The sequence below is a fragment of the Papio anubis genome, chromosome 4 (assembly GCF_008728515.1).
Source record: "Papio anubis isolate 15944 chromosome 4, Panubis1.0, whole genome shotgun sequence".
NCBI classification, from domain to species: Eukaryota; Metazoa; Chordata; class Mammalia; order Primates; family Cercopithecidae; genus Papio; species Papio anubis.
Window position 1 is genome coordinate 2,430,140 of NC_044979.1, and position 23,874 is coordinate 2,454,013.

The following is a 23,874-nucleotide window of genomic DNA, read 5'->3' on the forward strand; positions in this document are numbered from 1 at the left end:
CTTCTATACATTTTCTATATCTTGTGTGCTGTTAAAAAAAATTAATAGGAAAATATGAAACTCTTCATTTCCATAAGTTGAAAAACAATGATACAGCTGCTTTGTGAGTTTTCCTTTTGGGGTGATAAAAATGTTTTGGAGTTAGGTAAAGTTGGTGGTTGCACACCATTGCAAATGAACAGTTCTGTGCAAATGCCACTTAATTGTTCACTTTAAAATGACTAATTTTAAGTAATGTGAGTTTAATATCAAAATAAGAGCCAAATAACGATCAAAATTTGGAAGATAGGAAAATGATGGAAATAGATTATACCCTTAAATAAAACCAGGAAATAATTCTTCAGTTTTTGAGTGTTTTTTCCCCAGTGGGGCCCAATTTTGGCTAAGCTGTCCACTCACTTATGGCCAGAGATAGAGACAAAACAAACATTTGTGACATGAATGCCCAGTTTGAGATTGTCTATTAAAATATAATCACAATGAATCCGACGAGTCGCTGCAAGGACTGTGTGCTTTATTTTGATTTGTCATCAGGAATAGACGATATACTGTTTGGACATTGTGAAGGAACAATGCAAAATCCAACCTTTTAAAATTCATTTTTAAGTTCCACAGACGATCCAAAAAACCAGACTTTTAGAGTATAAGCAATCAAACTTAAGAAAATATTGTGTTTACTTATGCATAGATGCTAAGTCAAAAGTTAAGTCCCTAATAAATTTTAATGTACTGTTGTTCGCTAAATGTTACTAGTCATTTGGGCTCAGTAGTTCAGTCATTTATCATAATGTGTATCAAGATAGTTACTGGATATTGAAGTATTGCTTATAACATTATAAACAGAAAAATCCTGGTGTTTGGGATAGGAAATTAATCATATCTTGCCAGATCCAAACAGTGGAGTGCTTTTTTGACCATTACAGATTATAATGTAGGTATTTGTTGATATACAGAGATATCCAGAAAAAAGCCCATATTTATGATCTGATGCCTATTTTGTAAAAAGAAAAAAGAGTACATGTGTAGGTAGCTGCACAGAAAAATATCCGGAAGGGTAAATGCAAAGAGTTTGTGTGGGATTATATGATACGCATTTTTTTTTTTTTTTTGGTATTTACGTTGCATTTGGTGTTTGCATTTATACAATGGACATATTATTTCTTTTTTAAGAAAAAAGTTATATTAAGATCAAAAGTCCCACAACTCATTGGTAAATTGTTATTTACCAAGAGTAATTTTTACTTAGAACACTTCTAAGTAAATAAGCAGAGGCTATTCTAATTCTGAAGTTCTCTCCCTCTGTCTCTGTCTGTCTGTCTGTCTGTCTCTGTGTCTCTCTCTCTGTCTCTTTTCACCCCAAATCAACAGTGGCTAATAATTCTGAAGTCCTCACACTACTTGAAAACAGACTGTAGTCTCTTTTCTGAGGCTTATGCTTTGTTGGTAGAATTTTAAAAAATTGTATAAATTACTTTTTGATTAGATCTTCAATTCTACTGAAATATTGGTTGAACTTTTGTCATTTTGGAAATTATTGAGTATGGCTGAACTCTGATTAATTTTTTAATTTAAATTTATGAAGGCTTTTTTCTATGTGAGGAAAAAAGATAAATTATTTCCTCCATAGTATTGTATATTGTATTTTGAAATATTTTGTAACTCCAGCAGATGGAGCTAGAAGTTAATGCATCCTATGGTGATCTGGAAATTCAGTCTTGTTTTGTTTTATTTTAAACCACGATTAAATAACTTTAAATTCAAATACCTTTTCTGGGGATGGGGATTGGATATCTTTCAAATAGGTTGCCTTTATACTGTTGCTGTATTTTTTTAGGGTTTTACTGCTATATGGAAGTATATAATTTTACCTTTCTAAAGCAGAGATTTGATTAATATTTATTTTACAAATTAATATGAAATAATGTATAATGAAATATGTGTTGGCCCTAACAGAAATTTTTAAGAATGATTTATCAAAATTATAGAATATTATTAAGGAATGTGTATGTGTGTATGTTGACATGTATTTATAAAATGTTAGCAATTTACTAAGCTTTGCAAAATTGCCAAGAATATAATTACTACTTAGCAATATATCTTAGATATAATATTGTATCTATGTATTAGATGTTCTTCTCATAGTATTTTTACTTTCTTATATATTGCAAATTTTATTAGATTAGCATAAGTTGAGTCTGAAATTTTCGCATTTATTTATTCTGGCTAATAAACTTAATATTTTGCATTTAATTACTTAGGTTGAAAAAAGCTGGTTGATCAATGCATGTAAAAGGCATCTAATTTCTTGACAAACTAAATTAACTGGTATATGGAACCCTTCTTGATTCAGGGTACTGAATTGTTTTCTTCAGTTGTCCAACGGACATTGCTGCTTGTTTGATCTGCTCGTAAAGATTTCTTCACCCCATCTCCCATCTTTACTAGAAATGCAAACGTTAGCCTGGTGTGATGGTGCGTGGCTATAATCCCAGATACTCGGGAGGCTGAGGCATGAGAATCACTTGAATCCGGGAGGCGGAGGCTGCAGTGAGCCAAGATTGCACCACTGCACTCCAGCCTGGGTAACAGAGTGAGACTCTGTCTCCAAAAATAGGAAAGAAAATAGGAAGAAAGAAAAAGAAAGTTTTTTTTCATTTAGCTTTTGATAAACTATCTTTGTTTTAAGTAAGTGTATTGGTTAGTCATAAGAGATACTTTTTAGTGATTTGTGAGCATTTGCCTAAGGCAAAGTTTTATTTTTTTAACTTTGACATCCAGAGAAGAATTTGAGTTTTACTGTTTTAAAGGGATATGTATGATTAGAAAGATAAATTCTGGAAGCATGTATGTTTATAGATCAATAACAATAAAAAGAAACTTCTTTTATGCCCCAGAATTGTATCTTTTTAATCATACATATCCCTTTTATACAGTAAAATTCAAATTCTTCTCTAGATGTCAAAAGTTAGAAATAGGTTTTAAACTTTTTTTCTTCTGAATATAAAAGCATAGTGGACCTTTAGCATTCAAGGATTTATATTCATGGTTGCAACAATTTGAGAGCAATATTTGAGGCTCCCCAACACGTGGTAATTTGTAATTCTACTGAGGCTAAAATCTAAACTGTGCGCTCAGATAAACTAGTAAATAAAGTGAGCCACATGGCTAGTGAGTGAGCCTAGCTCAGCATCCCCATTTCAGTTTAGTTTTATTATTTTCAGCCCTTTTTATTCATTTTATGGGGGAAATTATATGATACGGGGATCTGGAGAATTTTGAGTTTCACAAAGGTGTTTAAATATATGCTTTGTGAATTTTAGAGGACTTTATACGCTTCCTATAGAAAACTTAGAATATCCAGACAAAAAAATCATGCACAGTTGTGCTACATTGATACTGTTAATTAGTTGGGGTATTTATTTGCAGTTGATTTTCTATGCCTGGTTTTTGTCATTGCCATTTTAAAATATTTTCAGTGTCACCTATGTATATAGGTTTTGCTGGTTAAAGTTTTTTTTTTGGTGAAATTAATGAGAATAATTCTTTAAGGAAAGGGTTGAGAGCTAACTGTAGTTATAACTCACATCATTTTGTTGTCTTTATATGGTCTAAATGCTGGTGTATGTCAGAACTTTTCATTTTTTTTGTACTTTTTTTTTTTTTTGTTTTGAGACAGAGTTTCACTCTTGTTTCCTAGACTGGAGTACAATGGCACCTTCTTGGCTCACGTAACCTCCTCTTCCCAGCTTCAAGCGATTCTCCTGCCTCAGCCTCCCGAGTAGCTGGGATTACAGGCATGTGCCACCATGCCCACCTAATTTTGTACTTTTAGTAGAGACGGGGTTTTTCCATGTTGGTGAGGCTGGTCTCGAGCTCCCAACCTCAGGTGATCTGCCTGCCTTGGCCTCCTAAAGTGATGGGATTACAGGTGTGAGCCACCATGCTCCATTTTTATGATGTTGAGACAGGGCAGGGAAGAGGCACTGACATTTGTTTAACATATTGGGTGTTAATTTATCTTCTGTTCTTCATAAGATCCCTGTGCACTATAGCCTATTGTATTCCTGAGGAAACTGAGTGACAGAGTTGCAATCCCTCTTCAAGGTCACATATTTGTGATAGGTGCAAATCCAGGCTTGTTAGACGTAAAGTGCTATGCACTTAGCTGTCTGCCATTGAGAACTGGTGAAGTTTTAAAAATCACAGATTGTGTGAATACCTTGATTTTGTTAGAGTACAGTATAGTACACTAAACAGATATAACATATTCAATATTTTACTGAAATTAGATTTTTGGAAACCTTTCTGTAGTTGAAAGATGTCTTGGTGTTTTAAGAAGCCTTGATTGTACATGTACTCACCCACATGTCAACAACTGAGAAAACAAACGCAGACATGTTTTGTTCCGTTTTACAAAATGGATCGCAAGCTCAGTTAAGCATTTTGTTTTGTGTTGATGGATAGAATTAATGGAATATCATATTCATTATTTCCCTTAGTAAAATCTTACTAAACTAATATATTCTTTTTTGGCAGATAATATTAAGGAAATTCAAAACATTGTTCCCTTTTCACCCAGAATGTTAAGTATGAGACATCATTCAGTCATATGTAGAAAGAATAAGAGATCTGGGATCTAATCCCAGGGCTGCCATTTGTGAGGAATTTATTGAGTCTCTTTTAACAAAAAGTTCAGTTTATGGGTGCGTTGGCTAAGGGGATCTTAGGTTCTCTTCTGCTCTGTACCTTATTCTTGGTGCACTAAAATTAGAGCAAGCTTTTATTTATTTTGAACAGATTTTAATTTTAGATTCTTACAATTGTATCTGTTCTGCTTAAGTATTGAAATAAGTATATATTTTAGTTCATTAGAAAGAGGAAAGAGGTTATTTCAGTCTAAAACAATTCTGTCTGGAAAAGATAAAAAAAAAACTAGGACGGTTTTTCTTCAAGTGATGGTGTTTTTTCTGAATGTGAATTCAAAGTAGCAGGTATTGAACAGTGTTAAAGGAAGTTAACCAAAGTGAGACTTTGCAATTATTTCATTATTATGTTTAAAATTTTCTAACACAACATCATTTGAGTAGACTTTATTTTCTAAATGTATCAAAGAACATAATAGAAAGAGTGTGGGAAAAGGAGAAAAAGAATAAGCTGGATGGTGTTGTGAAGCATCCTGGAGGCCTATTGTAGAAATGTATACTGGAATCGTTAGGTTTGAGGCATTTGGGGCAAGAGAATGAAGAGAACGTATATTTCACAATAGGGAGCAACATTCCATCTAGTAAGAGAAAACTAAGACATAGGAGTTGAGGCTTACTCTTTTAGTAGTAAATAGACTTTGTTTTGTTGTTGAGTTGTACGTTGAGAGAATTAAACGAGGGGCAAAGATATCAATAAGTATTTGGGGAGGCCAACTTGAAATAGAGTAGGTAACTACAGTTTTAAAACATTTTTTCTATGATCAGCAAATCCATTAGGATAGATAGATAGTAAAGAGCAAGCACTCTTCGCTGATGTTTTATGTCCAGAGCTTTTTCTGTATTATTGAGGACTAAGGCTCAGACATGGAATACGAAAAATTAGGCCAGGTGTGGTGAGCCTGTAATCCCAACGTTTTGGGAGGCCAAGATGGGAGGATTGCTTGAAGCCAGATCAAGACCAGCCTGGGCAACAAAGTGAGACCCTGTATCTACAGACAATAAAAAACCAATATTCAAGTGTTGATAGAGAAACACTTTAAAAGCTAAATAGTTTGGCTAAGGTATAGTAAGGGGACTGGATATATACCCTCCCACCTGAAATGACTAGGTTTTTGAGAAACTATAGGCAAAGAAGGACAATAATCCAGAGATGGGAGGCAAACAAGGTGCTGCCTTGAGAGAGTTTCCACACTGCAGTAGAGAGAGGGGGAACCCAGGTGGAGCTGAGCAGTGTTCTGGATTGAGAACCCAGGAGTTTTGAGAGACCAAGAAGGGGCTAGAGTTACCAGGCGGAGTACTGGAAAGGAGATCGCTGCACGGAGAAGCATTTTGTTTTACACTGATGGGTAGAGGTAATGGGATATCATTTTCTCACTTTGAACATTTCCCGTAGTAAAACCTTACTAAACTGGTGTTCTGTTTTTGGCAGATGAAGGCCCTCTGTGTAGAGTCTCACAGGCTGAAATCAAGGTGTTGGCAGGGTTGCCTTCCTCATTGGAGGCCCTGGGGAAGAATTTGCTTTCAGACTGTTGGCTGAATTTGGTTCTTCGTAGTTTTAGGACTGAGGCACTCATTTCCTTCCTACCTGTAAGCCAGGTGCTAGCCTTTGTTTCTAGAGGCTGCTTGCCTCTTTTGTCTTCTCTTCCATGTGATAACCTCTGACAAAGGTGGGTCAAGTTTTTCTCTGACTTCCCTTCTGCTACATCTCTCTGACTCCAGCTGGAGAAGGTTCTGCGCTCTTGTGTTTTCTCTCTCTCTCTCTGTCTCTCTCTCTCTCTGTCTCTCTCTCTCTCTCTCTCTCTCTGTGTATTTAAAAATCGCATGAAAGGCTCATGTGATTAGATTATGGCCACTGGATAATCCACAATGGCCTTGCTGTCTTCCTAGTTTAAGGTCCATAACCTTAATTATATCTGCCAAGTCCTTTTTGCTGTATGTACTGAGGTGAGTCGTATAGTGTTCCAAAATTCAGGTTCACTCAGAGCATCAGAATGTGAACTTATTTGGAAATAACAGTCTTCGTAGACATAATTAGTGAAGGTGAAGCCATCTTAGATTAGTGAAGACCCAAATCCAAAGACTGGTATCCCCCTAAAAACATAAAGCAGAGACACAGACACAGGGAAGAAACCCGTGTGAAGACAGAGGCCAAGAGTGGAATAAGGGCGTCAGCAAGTCCAGGAATACCAAAGACTGCAGGTAGCCACCTACGGAGAGTAGGAAGGATTCTTCCTGGAGCCTTTGGAAGGAGCATGGTCCTGCTGACAACTTGATGTCAGACTTCTAGTCCCTGCAGCTGTAGGAGAGTAGATTTCTGTTGCCTGAAGCCGTTTGGTTTGTGGTGCTTTGTTTTATCAGAAAACCAGTACACCATGCAACATTCTCACAGAAGTCTGGGGATTAAGGCATGGGGACCTTGTCCACTATGCCTACCTTGAGTCTGCAACTGAGATGTCAGAATTAGTAGACAAATACATGAAAACAATTCTTGTTTTTCGAGACGGAGTCTGGCTCTGTCACCCAGGCTGGAGTGCAATGGTGCGATCTCGGCTCACTGCAACCTCCACCTCCCGGGTTCAAGCGATTCTCCTGCCTCAGCCTCCTGAGTAGCTGGGACTACAGGCACTTGCCACCATGCCCAGCTAATTTTTGTATTTTTAGTGAGACGAGGTTTCACCATGTTGTCCAGGATGGTTTCGATCTCTTGACCTCATGATCCTCCCACCTCAGCCTCCCAAAATGCTGGGATTACAGGTGTGAGCCACTGCATCTGGCCAGGAAAACAATTCTTATGGCTATTCCATATATTCCAGAAACTTAGAGGAAATGTTGAACGTATTGAGATGTAAAAGATGTAAAAAAACAAACTTCTTGAGATGAAAACTATAGCATGTGATGTGAAAGTATATAAAACAGTAGATTAATAGCAGATTAGACATTGCAGAAGAGGTTAATGAATATGAGGACATAGCAATAGAAAACTATTCAAAAGTGGGGCTGGGCACTGTGTCTCACGCCTGTAATCCTGGCACTTTGGGAGGCTGAGGTGGGTGGATCACCTGAGGTTAGGAGTTCAAGACCAACCTGGTCAATATGGTGAAACCTCGTCTCTACTAAAAATACAACAATTAGCCAGGCGTGGTGGTGCGTGCCTATAATCCCAGCTACTCGGGAGCCTGAGGGAGGAGAATCACTTGAACCCGGGAGAGGTGGAGGTTGTAGTGAGCCAAGATCGCACCACTGTACTCCAGCCTGGGCGACAGAGCAACACTCCATGTAAAAAAAAAAAAAAAAAAAAAGAAAAAGAAAAAAACAAAACAACAATTAAACTATGTGAAAGTGAAACACAGAGAGAAAAATAGCTGAAAAGTGCCAATTGTGCTGTAGTTGGGATGTTTATTCCCCCATACCTCATGTTGGAATTTGACTCCCAGGGCCAGGCATGGTGGCTCACACCTGTAATCCTAGCACTTTGGGAGGCCTAAGATGAGGTCAGGAGTTTAAGACCAGCCTGGCCAACATGGTGAAACACTGTTTCTACTAAAAATGCAAAAATTAGCCAGGCGTGGTGGTGCGTGCCTGTAATCCCAGCTACTCGGGAGGCTGAGGCAGGAGAATCACTTCAACCTGGGAGATGGAGGCTGCAGTGAGCTGAGATTGTGCCACTTCACTCCAGCCTGGAGGACAGAGTGAGACACTATCTCAAAAAAAGAGAGAGAAATGTGATTCCCAATGTTGGAGGTGGATCTAGTGGGAGGTGTTTGGGCCAGTGGGGCAGATCCCCCAAGAATAGATGAATTCCTTCCTGGGAGGTGAGTGAATGAGTTCTTTATTCTCATAAGAGCTGGTTGTTAAAGAGAGCCTGGCACCACCCCCTCTCCATTGCTTCCCCTCTTGTCCTGTGATCTCTGCATATGCCAGTTCCCCTTCGCCTTTTGCCACGAATGGAAGCAGCTTGAGGCCCTCATCAGAGCAGCTGTTGACACCGAGCTTCTTGTACAGCCTGTAGAACTGTGAGCCAAATAAACCTCTTTTTAAAAAAAATATGTAAATTACCCAGCCTCAGGTATTCCTTGATGGCAATGCAAACTGGGCTAACACATAGGGCATCAGTGATGTAGTTAGTGTTTCTAAAGGAGGGGAGTTGAGAAAAAATATTTGAAAAGTTAAGGGCAGAAAAATTTAAAAATTGATGAGAACTATAAACCCTCTGATTTTAGAAGCTTAACCAGTTCTATGTACAGAAAACATGAAGAAAACTGTACCAACACACATAATCTGATTACTCAAAATCAGTGATAAAGAGAAAATCTTAAATGCATCTACAAAAAGAGACACGTTAAGTACAGAGGAGCAATAATAAGAATCACAGCATGTTTCTGGTGGGAAGCAGTGCAAGCCAGATGACAGCGTGACCGTGTAGCAGCAGTGTAGTACTGTCAGCCCTCTGGATCCATGGGTTCTAGATCTGTTGATTCAACCAACCATGGATCACAAATATTGGAAAAAAAGATGGTTGTGTTTATAGTGAGCATGTACAAACTTCTTTCTTCTTATTCCCCAAACAATATAGTATAATTATTTACATAGAATTACACTGTATTAGGTATTATAAGTGATCTATGGATGATTTAAAGTATATAGCAGGATGTTCATAGGTTATATGCAAATACCACACCATTTTATATAAGGGACTTGAGCGCCTGTGGATTTTAGTATCTATGGGAGGTCCTGGAACCAATCCCCCACAGACACTGAGGGAAGATTGTACTAAAAGAAAAATCCCAGCCAGTCTAGTTCTATTCCCAGTGAAAATATTTTTCCAAACAAAGGCAGGATAGTGACAGTGTCAGATACACAAAAGATAAGAATTCGTAATCAGCAGAGCTGTACATTAAAAAATGTTACAGGTTGTCCTTCATGCGGTAGGAAGTGGGTGGGAGATAGCTATCTAGGAACTGTGAGCTAAACAAACCCGAGGGAATGTGTCTTAACTCGTTTCCTAACTCTACAAAATGAAATGTAGAGCACTAGAAGCGGCAGTGTATAGGTAGATAGAGAAGCTTTTTAAAAATCATGTGTTTAGAAAAGATAATTGGCTGTTTAAAGAATAGTGACAATGTATTATGAATTTTATTATATATGTACAAGTAAATTATGTGACAACAATAACACACGGGAGGAAAGCCATGGAAGTACACTGTTGTGAAGTTCTCATACTCTACATGAAGTGTTATCTTTTTTTTTTTTAAATGACAGCAAGTTTATTAAGAAAGTAAAGGAATAAAAGAATGGCTACTGCATTGGCAGAGCAGCCTATAAAATCATCTGAAGGCAGACTGTGATGAGTTAAAGGTGTATATGATAAACCTAAAGACAAACCAGAAATAGCCCAACAGAGATATAGTGAATAAGTAAACAAAGGAAATAAAATAGAATCATGAAAAAATGCTTAATCTATGGGAATGTAGAAGGGAAGACAACACATGGGGCAAATAGAAAACAGAAAGCAAGTTGATAGATTTAAACCTAACTATGTCAATAATCACTTTAAACGTAATGTTCTAAACACTACAACTAAAAGGCAGATTATCAAATTGAATATAAAAGGATGACTGAAGTATATCTGCTTGCAAGATACCCACTGTAAGGACAAAACTAGGTTAATGGCAATAGGAGAAAAAAGATATACCATGCTGATTCTAATCAGAGCAAAGCTGGAGTGGCTATATGATTATCAGACAAGGGCAAAGAATATTACCAGTCATAAAGAAGACCGTTTCATAATATTGAAGTGGTTTGTTCACCCAAAGAGCCAATGATACTCAGCATATATCTGCCTAATGACATAGCTATTAAGTACATGGAGCAAAAGCGGGTAGAAAGTATAGTCAGAATCACAGTTACATTCAGCTATTTCAACACCCCTCTTTCAATAATTGATAGAACATATAGAAGAAAAATCAGGATATAGAAGATTTGAATAATACTGTCAACTGACTTGACCTAATTAACGTCTATGGAACGCCCAAGAATAGAATACGTATTCTTTTCCAGTACAATGGGGGCATTTACCAGGAGAGATCACATTCTTTGCCATAAAATAAGTCTCAATACATTTTAGGATTTTAAGTCATACAAGATACGCTCCGTAAGGACAATGAAATTAAATAAGTGGCAGAAAACTTACTTAGAAACAATCTAGAAAATCCCCGAGTATTTGGTAATTGATAACATACTTTACAATAACTCATTGGTCAAAGAATAATCAAAAGGGAAATTTGAAAGTGCTTTGAACTGAATGAAAATGAAAATAAAACATTTTAATATTTGTGAGATGTGTCTAAAAAGTTTTTAAAGGTCAATTTATAGCATGAAATACCTGTGTTACAATAGAAAAAAGGCCTCACATCAATTTCCACAGATTCAATGAATAGATCCCAAAGAAGGGAAATCTTCCTTTAAAAATTATGAGAGAAGAAATCAATGAAAAAATCACCGAGAAGAACACTAAAATTGGTAAACAATACCAGATTGATCAGCAAAAAAGAAGAGACCAATTGCCAGTATTAGGAATGAGAGAGGTGACATCACTACACATTGTACAGTGATTAAAAGGATAATAATGGCATATTATGAACACCTTTATCTAACAAATTCAACAGCTTAGAGAAATGGACAAATTTCCTTTAAAAGGATAATAATGGCATATTATGAACACCTTTATCCAACAAATTCAACAACTTAGAGAAATGGACAAATTTCCTTAACAGGCAAAAACTATTAAAGCTGTCTCAAATATTCTGGGAATGTTAGAAACATTCTCACAAATAAAGCTTTAGGCCAAGAGGATTTGCTGTCAGTTCTGTCATATAGTTAAGGAAGAAATAATAGCAGTTCTGCACAGATTCCTCTAGAAAATTGGAGATGTGGGAATATTTCCTAATTCATTGAGATCAGCATTACCGTGATACCAAAACCAGGCAGACAATACATGAAAACTGAAAACTGCAGGCCAACGTCATGAACACAGATGCTTAAGTTCTAAATAAAATTTTAGCAAATCAAATGTAACACTCTATAAAAATGATAATACATCATGACTTTTGCAAAGCCAATCCATGTGATTTTATTAACATGCTAGAAAAAAAGTCTTATGGTCGTAACAATATATGCAGAAAAAGCATATGACAAAATTCATTATCCATTTCTGGTAAAATCTCTCAGCAAAGTAGGCCTGAAAGGGGATGTTCTCATCCTAATAAAATGCATCAGGCTGGGCATGGTGGCTCATGCCCATAATCCCAGCACTTTGGGAGGCTGAGGTGGGTGGATCACCTGAGATCAGGAGTCTGAGAACAGTCTGCCAATATGGTGAAACCCTGTCCCTACTGAAAATATAAAACTTAGCTGGGTGTGGTGGTGTGTGCCTGTTGTCCCAGCTACTCGGGAGGTTGAGACAGGAGAATCGCTTGAACCTGGGAGGCGGAGGTTGCAGTAAGCCAAGAGATTGTGCCAGTGCACTCCAGCCTGGGAGACAGAGTGAGACTCTGTCTCAAAAAAAAAAAAAAAAAAAGCATCTACAAAAAACCCACTGGTAACATCATACTTAATGGTGAAAGACTGAGTACTTTCCCCCTGAGATCAGGAACCAGGCAAGGACATCTGTTCTGACCACTTCTATTTAACATCATTCTGGAGGGTTTTTTTTTTTTTTAAAAAACAAGTCACTGAAGTTGGAAAGGAAAAAGTAAAACTGTATGTCACAGTTGATATTTTCTATGGAGAAATTCTGATGGGATCTGTTATAAAAAAGCTATCAGAACCAGTAAGTACATTTTTCAAGGTTGCAGGATAGAAGATCAAGATACAACAATTTTATTTCTATATACTGGCAATTAATAATTGGAAATTGAATTTACAACCCAATATCACTTATGCAGTAGCATCAAAATTATGAAATACTTAGGGATGCGTGAGACCTAAGTACTATAAACAATAAGACGTTGTTGAGAGACATTAAAGAGTACCACGGTAAGTGGAGACAGATACTGTGTTCATGGATTAGAAGACACTTGTCTTTATCAGTTGGGGCTGTTCTAACAATACCATAGACTGGGTGGCTTACAAAACAAATATTTTTTACAGTTCTGGAGGCTGAAAGTCGATATCAGGGTGCCACTGCCCCCATGGTTAGGGTCTTGATGAGGACCCTATTCCTGGTTCACGTATGGTCGTCTCCTCGCATCCTTGCGTGGCTGAGAGCAGAGAGAGAGAAAGCAAACTCTCTTCTGTCTCCTCCAGAGATGGGCACCATCCCATCATGAAGATTGCCCCCTTGTGACCTAACTGCCCCACACAGGCTCCCATCTCTAACGACCATCACTGAGGATTAGGGTTTCCATTATGAATTTGGGGGTGGGCACAGAAGCATTCAGTCTGTAACAGCAATATTAGGAGGTCAGCTCTCCTCAAATTAATCTGTAGATTCAACACCATGCCTGTCAAGATTCCAGCATGCTTTGTAGAAATTGACAAGCTGATGTAAAATTCAGATGCAAATTCTATGGATTTAGAATAGCCTAAACAACTTTGAAAGATAACAAAGTTAGAGGATTGACCATCTAACCTAAAGACTATTTTATTTTAAAGCTACAGTAATCAAGACTGTGTGGTGTGACTGGGCATGGAGGCTCATGCCTGTAATCCCAGTGCTTTGGGAGGCCGAGGCAGGCAGATCACTTGAGGTCAGAAATTCGAGACCAGCCTGTCCAACATGGTGAAGTCCCGTGTCTACTAAAAATACAAAAATTAGCTGGGTGTGGTGGCATGCGTCTGTAATCCCAGCTACTCAGGAGACTGAGGCAGAGGATCGCTTGAACCTGGGAGGTGAGGTTGCAGTGACCCGAGACGTGCCCCTGCACTCCAGCCTGGATGATGGAGCAAGACTCTGTCTCAAAAAAAAAAAAAAGTGTTTGGTGCTAGCCTAAAGATAAACAGATCAAATCAGCGGAATAGACTTGTCGAGGAACAGATACATACATATAATGTCGTTGATTTTTGACAAAGGTGCCAAGAGAATTTAGAGGGAAGATGATTTTTTTTTAAACAAATGGTGCTAGAACAATTGTTTAATTAGAGGCAAAAAATGAACTTCGGTCCATGCCTGGCACTGTTAGCAAATTGTAACTCAAGGGATCATCGCTTAATGTAAATTCTAAAACTATAAAACTTGTAGAAGAAAACATAGGAGAAAGTCTTTGTGACATTGAACTGGGCCATAATTTCTTGGGTAGGATAGCAAAAGCACAATCCATAAAAGAAAAAAATTGATAAATTGGACTTCTAATAAATTTTGTTCTTTTAAAGATATTTTTAAGAGAATAAAGAGAGTCTACAGACTGGGAGAAAATATTGACAAATCACATACCTGATAAAGGAGTTGTATTCAGAGCATATAAAGAACTGGCCAAACTCAGTAATAAAAAAAAAAAAAGAATGAAAAAATGGGCAACAGATTTGAAGAGACACTTAGCTAAAAAAGACATAAATGGATGGCAAATAAGCTCATGAACAGATGTCCACATCATTATTTGTTAGATAAATGCAAATTAAAATAGCAATAATATATTACTGTGCACCTGCCAGGAGGGTTAAAATAGTATTTTTAGTGAAAATGTGGATGAACTTGATCTCTGCTGGTGAGAGACTGTAAAATACAATCAATTTGGAAGACATTTTGGCAGTTTCTTAAAATGTTAAACATTTATCTACCATATGACCTATGTATTTCCCAAAAGAAATGATCCCATAGATCCACACAGACTTGTACATGAGCATTTATGACTGTTTTATTTTTAATATCTACAAATCGGGAACAACATGGATTGTTTGCAGGTGAATGGATGCAATCCAACAGCAATTCAATCTAATCTCAAAATAGTTGTGCTAGATAACAGGAGCCAGACAAAAACAGGAGTATATATCACACAATCCGTTTGTATAATGTTCTAGAAAATCCATCTTTAGATTCTAAAGTGCAGAGTCAGTGGCTGACTGGGAATCAGAGGGAGGTGGGGAGTGGCAGGAGGCAGGGATTATAAAAGGATATGAGAATTTGGAGGTGATGGATGTGTTTATGTTCATTAGCTTAATTGTGGTGATGGTGTCATTGGTGCATTCTCATGACAAAACTTATCAAATGGTATACTCCCTGTGTAGTTTATGTTACGTAGCTCAGTAAAGCTGTTAAAAATTAATATTATTTTTGTATACGTTACAATTTTCATTTTGCGCTGACAATGGGTAATCTGAGACGACTTCTTTAGTTCAGCCTGTGACCTTGTTCCTGAGACGGTCTTTTCCTGCTAACATTTAGCTGTATGGATTGTGATATTGTTTGTTTGTGGAACTCATTTTTATTGATTACTCAGCACTGTAGCAGGCATTGGGAAATAAAAAATGAGGAGGAGAAATACATTCTTGCCTCATGGACCTTTGATCTAGAGATTTGTAACGATACATTTGCAAGCATCTCTAAAGAATATAAGAAATTTAGGGGCCAGGCGTGGTGGCCCACGCCTGTAATCCCAGCACTTTGGAAGGCCGAGGTGAGTGGATCACCTGAGGTCAGGGGTTCAAGACCAGCCTGGCCAACGTGGTGAGACCCTGTCTCCACTAAAAATACAAAAATTAGCCTGGCGCAGTGGCGCGTGCCTGTTATCCCAGCTACTCAGGAGGCTGAGGCAGGAGAATTGCTTGAACCCAGGAGGCGGAGGTTGCGGTGAGCTGAGATTGCACCATTGCACTCCAGCTTGGGCAACAGAGTGAGACTGTCTTAAAAAAATGAAGTTTAGGAAATGGTGGAATTTATGTTGCCTAAAAATACAGCATATTAGAAGGAATAGCTGAGTTTTTTCTTGCTCTGGGACAAGGGCATGTTTCTGAGCCTGAAGTCCATTTGTAAAATGGAGGACCTTCCCTGTCATAAAATACTAAGGTGGCACCTGGCTGAGCAAGGTGGCTCGCATCTGTAATCCCAGCACTTTGGGAGGCCGAGGTGAGTGGATCGCTTGAGCCCAGGAGTTTGAGACCAGACCGGACAACATGGCAAAACCTCATCTCTACAAAAAATACAAATATCAGCCTGGCACGGTGGCATGCGCCTATAGTCTCAGCTACTTGGTGGGCTGAGGCAGGAGGATCACCTGAGCCTGGGAAGTCAAGGCTACAGTGAGCTATGATCACACCACTGCACTGCAGCCTGGGCGACACAGTGAGACCCTGTCTCAGAAAAAAAGATAGCACCTTAACGTATCTAGAGCAATGTCTGCTGTGTTACACAGCGAGCTATGATCACACCACTGCACTGCAGCCTGGGCGACACAGTGAGACTCTGTCTCAGAAAAAAAAGATAGCACCTTAACGTATCTAGAGCAATGTCTGCTGTGTTACACACCTAACAATTATAGGCATACCTTGGAGATACTGCAAGTTTGGTTCCAGTGTACTGTAATGAAGTGAATGTGGCAATAAAGTGAGTCACACAATTTTTTTTGGTTTCTCAGAGCATGTAAAAATTATACTTACACTATAATGTCATTTATTAAGTGTGCAATAGCAATATGTGTACATGCCTTTATTGCTAAAAAATGGTAACAATTATCTGAGCCTTCAGTGACTTGTAATCTTTTTGCTGGTGGAGGTCTTGCCTTGGTTTTGCTAAAGGTTGCATGACTATGGCAATTTCTTACAATAAGACAACAGTGTAGTTTGCCATATTGATCGACTCTTCCTTTCACAAAAGATTTCTCTGTAGCGTGTGATGCTGTTTGACAGCGTTTTACTCACAGTAGAAGTTCTCTCAAAATTGGAGTCGATCCTCTCAAACCCTGTCCCTGTTTTGTCAACTAAGTTTATGATATTCTAAGTCCTTTATTGTCATTTCCGCAATGTTCACAGCATCTTCATCAGGGTAGATTCCATCTCAAGAAACCACTTTCTTTGCTCATCCCTAAGAAACAACTCCTCATTCATTAAAGTTTTATCATGAGATCGCAGCAATTCAGTCACATCTTCAGGATCCGCCTCTAATTCCAGTCCTCTTGCCATTTTTACCACATCTGCAAAGACTTTCTCCACTGACATCTCAAACCCATCAGTTCTTCCAAACTCCAGGTGAGGTTGATATTTTGACCTCCCATGAATCACAAATATTCTTTTTTTTTTTGAGATGGAGTCTCGTTTTGTCGCCCAGGCTGGAGTGCAGTGGCGCGATCTCGGCTCACTGCAACCTCCGCCTCCTGGGCTCACGCCATTCTCGTGCCTCAGCCTCCCGAGCAGCTGGGACTCCAGGCGCCCGCCACCATGCCCGGCTAATTTTTTTGTATTTTTAGTAGAGACGGGGTTTCACCGTGTTCGCCAGGATGGTCTCGATCTCCTGACCTCGTGATCCACCCGCCTCGGCCTCCCAAAGTGCTAGGATTACAGGCGTGAGCCACCGCGCCCAGCCCACAAATATTCTTAATGGCATCTAGAATAGTGTATCCTTTCCAGAAGGTTTTCAGTTTACTTTGCACAGTCTATCAGAGGACTCTGTAGCAGGTATAGCCTTACAGAATGTATCTTAAATAATATGACTTGAAAGTCAGAATTACTCCTTGATCCGTGGGCTGCAGAATGGATGTTGTGTTAAGGCATGAAAATATTAATCTTCTTAAACATCTCCACCAGGGCTCTTTCGTCTCCATCAGCAGGCGCATTGTCAATGAGCAGTAGTATTTTGAAAATCTTTTTCTTTCTTTTTTTTTTTTTTTTTTGAGTAGCAAGTCTTAACAGTAGGCTTAAAGTATTTAGTAAACCGTGCTGTAAACAGATGTGCTGCCATCTGGGCAGGTTTGTTGTTCTTGTTTATAGAGCACAGGCAGAGCAGGCTTAGGGTAATTCTTAGGGTTTTAGGATTTTTGGAATGGTGACTGAGCACGAGCTTCAACTTCAGGTCACCTTCTGTATTCGCCCCTAACAAGTGAGTCAGCCTGTTGATTGAAGCTTTGAAGCCAGACATTGAACTTCTTTCTGGCTATGTAAGTCCTAGATGGCATCTTCTTCCGGTGTAAGACTGCTTTTGTCTACCGTGAAAATCTGTTGTTTCATGCAGCCACTTTCATTGATGGTCTTAGCCAGATCTTCTGGAGAACTTGCTGCAGCTTCTCCATTAGCACTTGCTGCTTCACCTAGCACTTTTATGTTATGGAGATGGCTTCTTTCCTTAAACCTCATGACCCAACCTCCGGTAGCTTCAAACTTTTCTTTTGGAGCTCCCTCACCTCCCTCAGCCTTTGTAGATGTGAAGAGTTACAGCCTTGCTCAGCCTGTGGCTTTAGGGAATGTTGTGGCTGGTGTGATCTATCCAGAGCACAAAACCTTTCTCCATATCTGCAGTAAGGCTGTTTTGCTTTCTTATCATTTGTGTGTTCACTGGAGTAGCACTTTAATTTCCTTTAAGAACTTTTCCTTTGCATTCACAACTTGGCTAACTGGGACAAGAGGGCTAACTTTCAGCCTGTCTTGTTTTTTGACATGCCTTCCTCACTAAGCTTCTAGCTTTTGATTGAAAGTGAGAGATGTGTGACTCTTCCTTTCATTTGAACACTTAGGGGACATTGTAGGATAATTACATGGACTAGTTTCAATATCATTGTGTCTCAGGGAATGGGGAGGCCCTAGGAGAAGGAGAGAGATGAGGGAACAGCCCATCGGGAGAGCAGTCAACACACACACAACATTTATTGATTAAGTTTGGCGTCTTCTATGGGCACAGTTTGCAGTGCCCCCAAACAATTAACATAGTAACATCAGAGATCACTGATCACAGATCATAACAAATGTAATAATAATGAAAAAGTTTGAAATATTGCAAAAATTACCAAAATATGACACGAGAAATGAAGTGAGCATCTGGTATTGGGAAAATGGCACTGATAGACTTGTTCACCACAGGATTGCCACAAACCTTCACGCAGTATCTGCAAAGCACGGTAAAGCAACATGCAATCGGTTTTAGCTAGGTGTACCTGTAGTAGATAACTTTTTTTTTTTTTTTGAGACAGTCTCGCTCTGTTGCCCAGGCTGGAGTGCAGTGGCGCAATCTCGGCTCACTGCAACCTCCGCCTGCTGGGTTCAAGCAATTCTCCTGCCTCAGCCTCCTGAGTAGCCGGGACTACAGGTGCGTGCCACCATGCCCAGCTAATTTATTTATTTATTTATTTTTAATTTTTAGTAGGGACGGGGTTTCACCATGCTGGCCAGGCTGGTCTCAAACTCCTGACCTCATAATCTTCCCGCCTTGGCCTCCCAAAGTGCTGGGATTACAGGTGTGAGCCACCACACCTGGCCAGTAGATAACTTTAAAAAATTTTTTTTTTTAAAAGACTGTGAGATATTTAATTGGAATAAAACTATGTTGTGTAAAATGAGTATGATTCTTGACACACTGACCTTTATCTTTTATAACACAAATGATTTGAAATGGTCATGTCTTTCTTTCACCATGCCTAAATAAAACAATAGATTAACAACCATGGTTCTCTAGCCTACTAAAGAATAATAATTATGTAATTTACATAATACTAATTTATTGTTATACCTCACATATCTGAAAGTAACTTACTTGGAAACCGTAAAGAAGAGAAAATGCTGTGAGCAGGCAAAGAGAGGCCAAAGACCATGCACTTTAGGTTATGAATTGGACCTGGAAGTTACAGCTTTGATCCAGGTCTATTTATTTAGACACAATTTTTAAAAGTTGCGTATACCTTTTCCCATAAGCTGTTGGGGGCGGGAGAGATTGTTGCTGGACACATGCTCATTTCTAGTAAAACCAGGAGCCGATATACCTGGTAGAAAGAAGATGAAAGGAAAAACTAGCAAGCGAGCCTGGAGTCTCGGGAAGGATGGTGGTTTGGTGTGGGAACTAATCTGGAGTCTCAGGAAGGATGGTAGTTTGGTGTGGGAGCTGATAGCACTGTAACTAGTAGCCTCTGGTGCTGTAACTTAATAAAAGCAAAAATTCATTAAATGCTTATTTTATGACAGGCATTGTGCCAGTTGTTGTACGTGCATCATTTAATACTTACCAATGTCTATAGACCCGTCATTAGCCGTATTTTATAGATGAAGAACCTGTGATTTAGCAAAGTTGTCACATAGACGTGCAGCAGGATGTGAACCCAGGTCTGCCTGGAACTCAATTGTGCGCATGCAGCCATCATTCTATATGCTCTTCCAGTAATTAGCACAATAAAAGAATTGACTTTAATTATACTCTTTTTGAATAAAGAAAACAGAATGTTTGGCTTTTTTTTAAAGACTGGGAAGTATAAAATTATTTAAATTTTTAAAAATTTTAAATAGTTCAAATTGCAGTTTTTCCACTAAAAGATGTTAAGATATTGTTTATAAAACATTTTACTTTCTACAAAGATAAATGTACATTGTAAATTTGTTAACTCTATGTAGATTTTTGAATAAGAAACTGTGAGTTGATTTTATTATATTACCTTGTCTACTAAAGGAAGTGATGTTAAATTTATGTAGATTTTTGAATAAGAAACTGTGAGTTGATTTTGTTATATTACCTTGTCTGCTAAAGGAAGTGAGTCTCCCCAGCTGACCCATATTAAGTGCTAAATTAATGTGTTTGTTTATACTCCATGCTATTCCAAAGGGCATCAGGACAGTTACAAGCCTTTATGTTTATTCATAACTGCAGTAGTTAGGGACAGCTCTGCTCCCTGTGCTCACTGCCAGCTCAGAGGTAGTCTCTGTGTGCGAATCTCCAGATGAGCAGCTCTGAGAGCAGAGGTGTTGTGTTTGTTCGTCACCGGATCTCCAGTGCTTTTAGCACTGCTTGGAAATAAAGGTGTTGAAAAAGCATTAGTTGGCTACTTTCAAAAACATTGAATTATAATTGCAAACAGTCCATTGAATTTATCCTTGACATAAATTTTATCTTTGACTCTTGATTTTATAAACTTTTGTAATGATTATCACCATCATTTTGAAACTCAGTTTTAAATTTTATTTTTTTATGATCTGACGTGTTGGGCAAATACCCTCCCAATGACATACCTAATAGGGCTCTGTCTTTTACTAAATCTGTTCTTATTATTTTACTTGCCATTTTGTGCCAACAAGCAAAAGGTCACTTGAGATTGCCAGTCTCTGACTTTTTCTTTCCCACTTGGAATTGTTTACCAAAATTTCTGTGATGTAGTGATTTTTTAAAATCCCAGGAATTAAGAGTCAGCTTTGCCACTTGCAGGCTCTACAGCTGTGGCAAGTTGCACAGCCTGCTCCTCTTCTGTCATATTGGGGCAGTAATGCTACCTGCCTCGTGGGATTGCTGTGGCGAGTAAATGAGTTTGGATAATATCTGTAAATCACTTAGAATAGTGCTTGGCACATAAGGGCTCAATAAATGCTAATTATTATTTTTAGGGTTTTTATGAGGCTTAAATTAAATGGGATTATGCATGTAAAATGTTCTGTAGAGTATCTGGCATTTATTAAGGGCTCAATAAATGCTAGTGGCTCTAATTTAAATATTCCGGTGCCTATATGTCTAAAGAGGCTGTGCCTTGGGATCTCTGCACACGTCATATTTTTACTGAATTTATTTTACGGCATGGAAGAAAACATTAGTTTCTAGACTGACTTTTCCCAATAGGTACAAATTACAATGCTAAAAAAATTTAAATATATACATACTATATTTATTTTATGATTTCTAAGTTTAGATCATTTGTTACTTTTTGTTTATTTTTACTATTTAAAAGTATAGATCTTCATTAATATCACAATTTCAGTATCTAACCTGTTTTTCTTCTTTTCTTGTTACTCTTTTTATAGGTTTGTGGAATCTTGCTTCCCTTTTTTCCAACCTTTGTTTATTTGTATTGATGCCCTTTGCCTTTTTCTTTCTGGAATCAGAAGGCTTTGCTGGCCTGAAAAAGGTAAGTGAATCTAGTATTGGAATTAAATTGGTTAAGTGAGGAATTAAATATCATTCACGTTGAACTAGAAAAAGCAGATTTAAATTATTTAAATGGAATATACAAAATTAAATGAATAATAATATTAACAACATGTTGTTAACAGTAACAGTGATTCTGCATAATGAATTATTGTGCATGTCCACGAGAGGGAGACATCTTTTAGACCTGGGAGTACTTTTATGGTGTGCATACATTTAGTGTAATGGATAAACCTGATATCATAGCTTTTATTCTTTCCTGAGGGTATCTTATTTAGGTGACAGTAAAGTGTTATTTCCATGGGCTCCCCTTTCTGTTGTCTATCTGTTATTCCATACGTTAACAGTCTGCAGCTGAAAACTGACAGCTGATTTCACATTTAGTAAATGTACAAGGATCAGAGGGAACGACTCTGGCAGTCAAACCTGACATTAAGAAAACTGGCTTTTATATACTGGAATTTTAAAAATCGTGATGTATTCTTAAGACTGGCAATTAAAATTTAGTCAATGTCTGGGTGCAGTGGCTCACACCTATAATCCCAGCACTTTGGGAGGCTGAGGCAGGAGGGTCACTTGAGGCCAGTACTTCGAGACCAGTTTGGGCAACATAGTGCGACCCTGTCTGTACTAAAAATAAAAAAGTTAACTGGGTGTGGTGATGGGTACCTGTGGTCCCAGCTCCTCGGGAGGCTAAGGTGGGAGGATTGCTTGAGCCTGCAGGTTGAAGCTGTGGTGTGAGCTGTGATCACGTCACTGCACTCCAGCCTGTCTCAGAAACAAACAGAAACCAAGAATGAACAACAAGAAGAAAGGAGGTCATCGTAGACTCTTGAGAAGGCAATTTCTGTAGAATTTTGGAACCATAACTTTTGATGGATATTCATTCATTCAACAGAGAATGAATTTCATCGAGAATTCAGAGTTTTATTAACCAGTTCCTTAAGTAGCAGTTATTATGCTATTTATAGGAGCTTGCTGGGGACACAGATGAAAAGATGGGGCTCCCGCCTTCAAGGGTCGGACAGTGGGAGAAATGACAGATGCAAACAAATAAGATGCAGTTTGAAGCCCTTTTATATAATGAAGTCCTATGGGAAACCCTGAAAGGAACGGATATCTTGATTTTCCTGGGGAATTGACCAGGCTTCACAGGGGAAGTCAACCTGGACTTGAGCTGGTACTTGAAGGATGAGCAGAGGTTTACTAGAGTGTGGCATTCCAGGCTTGAGCAAAGTCCCAGAGCTCTGACAGAATGGAGGGAATGACCGGTACTTAGATACTGGAGAATGGTGAGAGATGAGGGTGCACAAGCCGCTTGCCAAGGTTGAATTCTGGACGCCTGGAGTCCTCTGTCTGGTCATTTGAGTTTTATGATGTAGGCAACAGAGAAGCCAGAATAGGATTTTTGAAAAATTTTTTCACCTACCATTTGAGTATATTTAGAGATAAATATGCATTTTAGACTTTGTGCAGATCACAAAGGAAAGGAGTACAAAGGAGTACATGCCCCACACAGTACAGAACACTGTTCTGTAGATCACGGCGCCAAATCAGCCCTGCACCTGACTCTGTGACGTTGCCTGCCGATGTTTGCTTTCCATAAGCCAAGTTCTTCCCTCTTCCTGACACCACCTCTTGTGTAATAGTCCCACATACAAAAAGCAAATGATAAAGCTCGGTGTGAACTGTTTTCATATTTGACATTATAAGCAGTATCTATCTACCTAATTTATACTTTTATAAAAATCTAGTTGAATAGATTGTTATTTACGATAACAGGGTATAATATGGACAAACTCTTTGCCTCTAAGTTATTTTCTTCCCTTCTTGTGAATTAACCAATTAGGAAAGGGACTTGGCTAAATCTGTTTGAAGAATTAGCAACAATCTCCAGAATTAAAAAAGAAAAAATGACAAAAAATTCCAGTGACATGTCACTTTTCTCCTGTTCCCCCTTATAGACTTAAGGTCAAAGGGAGAATCAGCGAGGAGGGATCCTAGAAGGTAATTAGAGATATTTCACACCTGTGATTGTACAGCACTTATTTCCTTTATTTAAAAAAAAAATTTAGTCTTTTTATACATGATTAATACTCTTTTCTTAGCACATCTTTGACCATGTTAGTTGCCTAAAAA

At 38.4% G+C, this 23,874-nt stretch overlaps 1 protein-coding gene across 11 annotated transcripts in view; it reads left to right on the top strand.

Moving 5' to 3' along the window:
- LMBR1 (limb development membrane protein 1) overlaps window positions 1-23,874 on the top strand; it is a 223,140-nt gene that overhangs the window by 64,155 nt on the left and 135,111 nt on the right. For 9 of the 11 annotated variants that reach the window (XM_017957369.2, XM_021936478.2, XM_017957372.2 and 6 more), the window contains one exon: window positions 21,612-21,715. In XM_017957369.2, coding sequence (XP_017812858.1) covers window positions 21,612-21,715 — 104 coding nt within the window. Of the gene's footprint in view, window positions 1-21,024; window positions 21,111-21,611; window positions 21,716-23,721; window positions 23,743-23,874 lie in introns of those variants that run through there. The other 2 variants (XM_017957376.3, XM_021936481.2) reach the window with 2 other exon arrangements.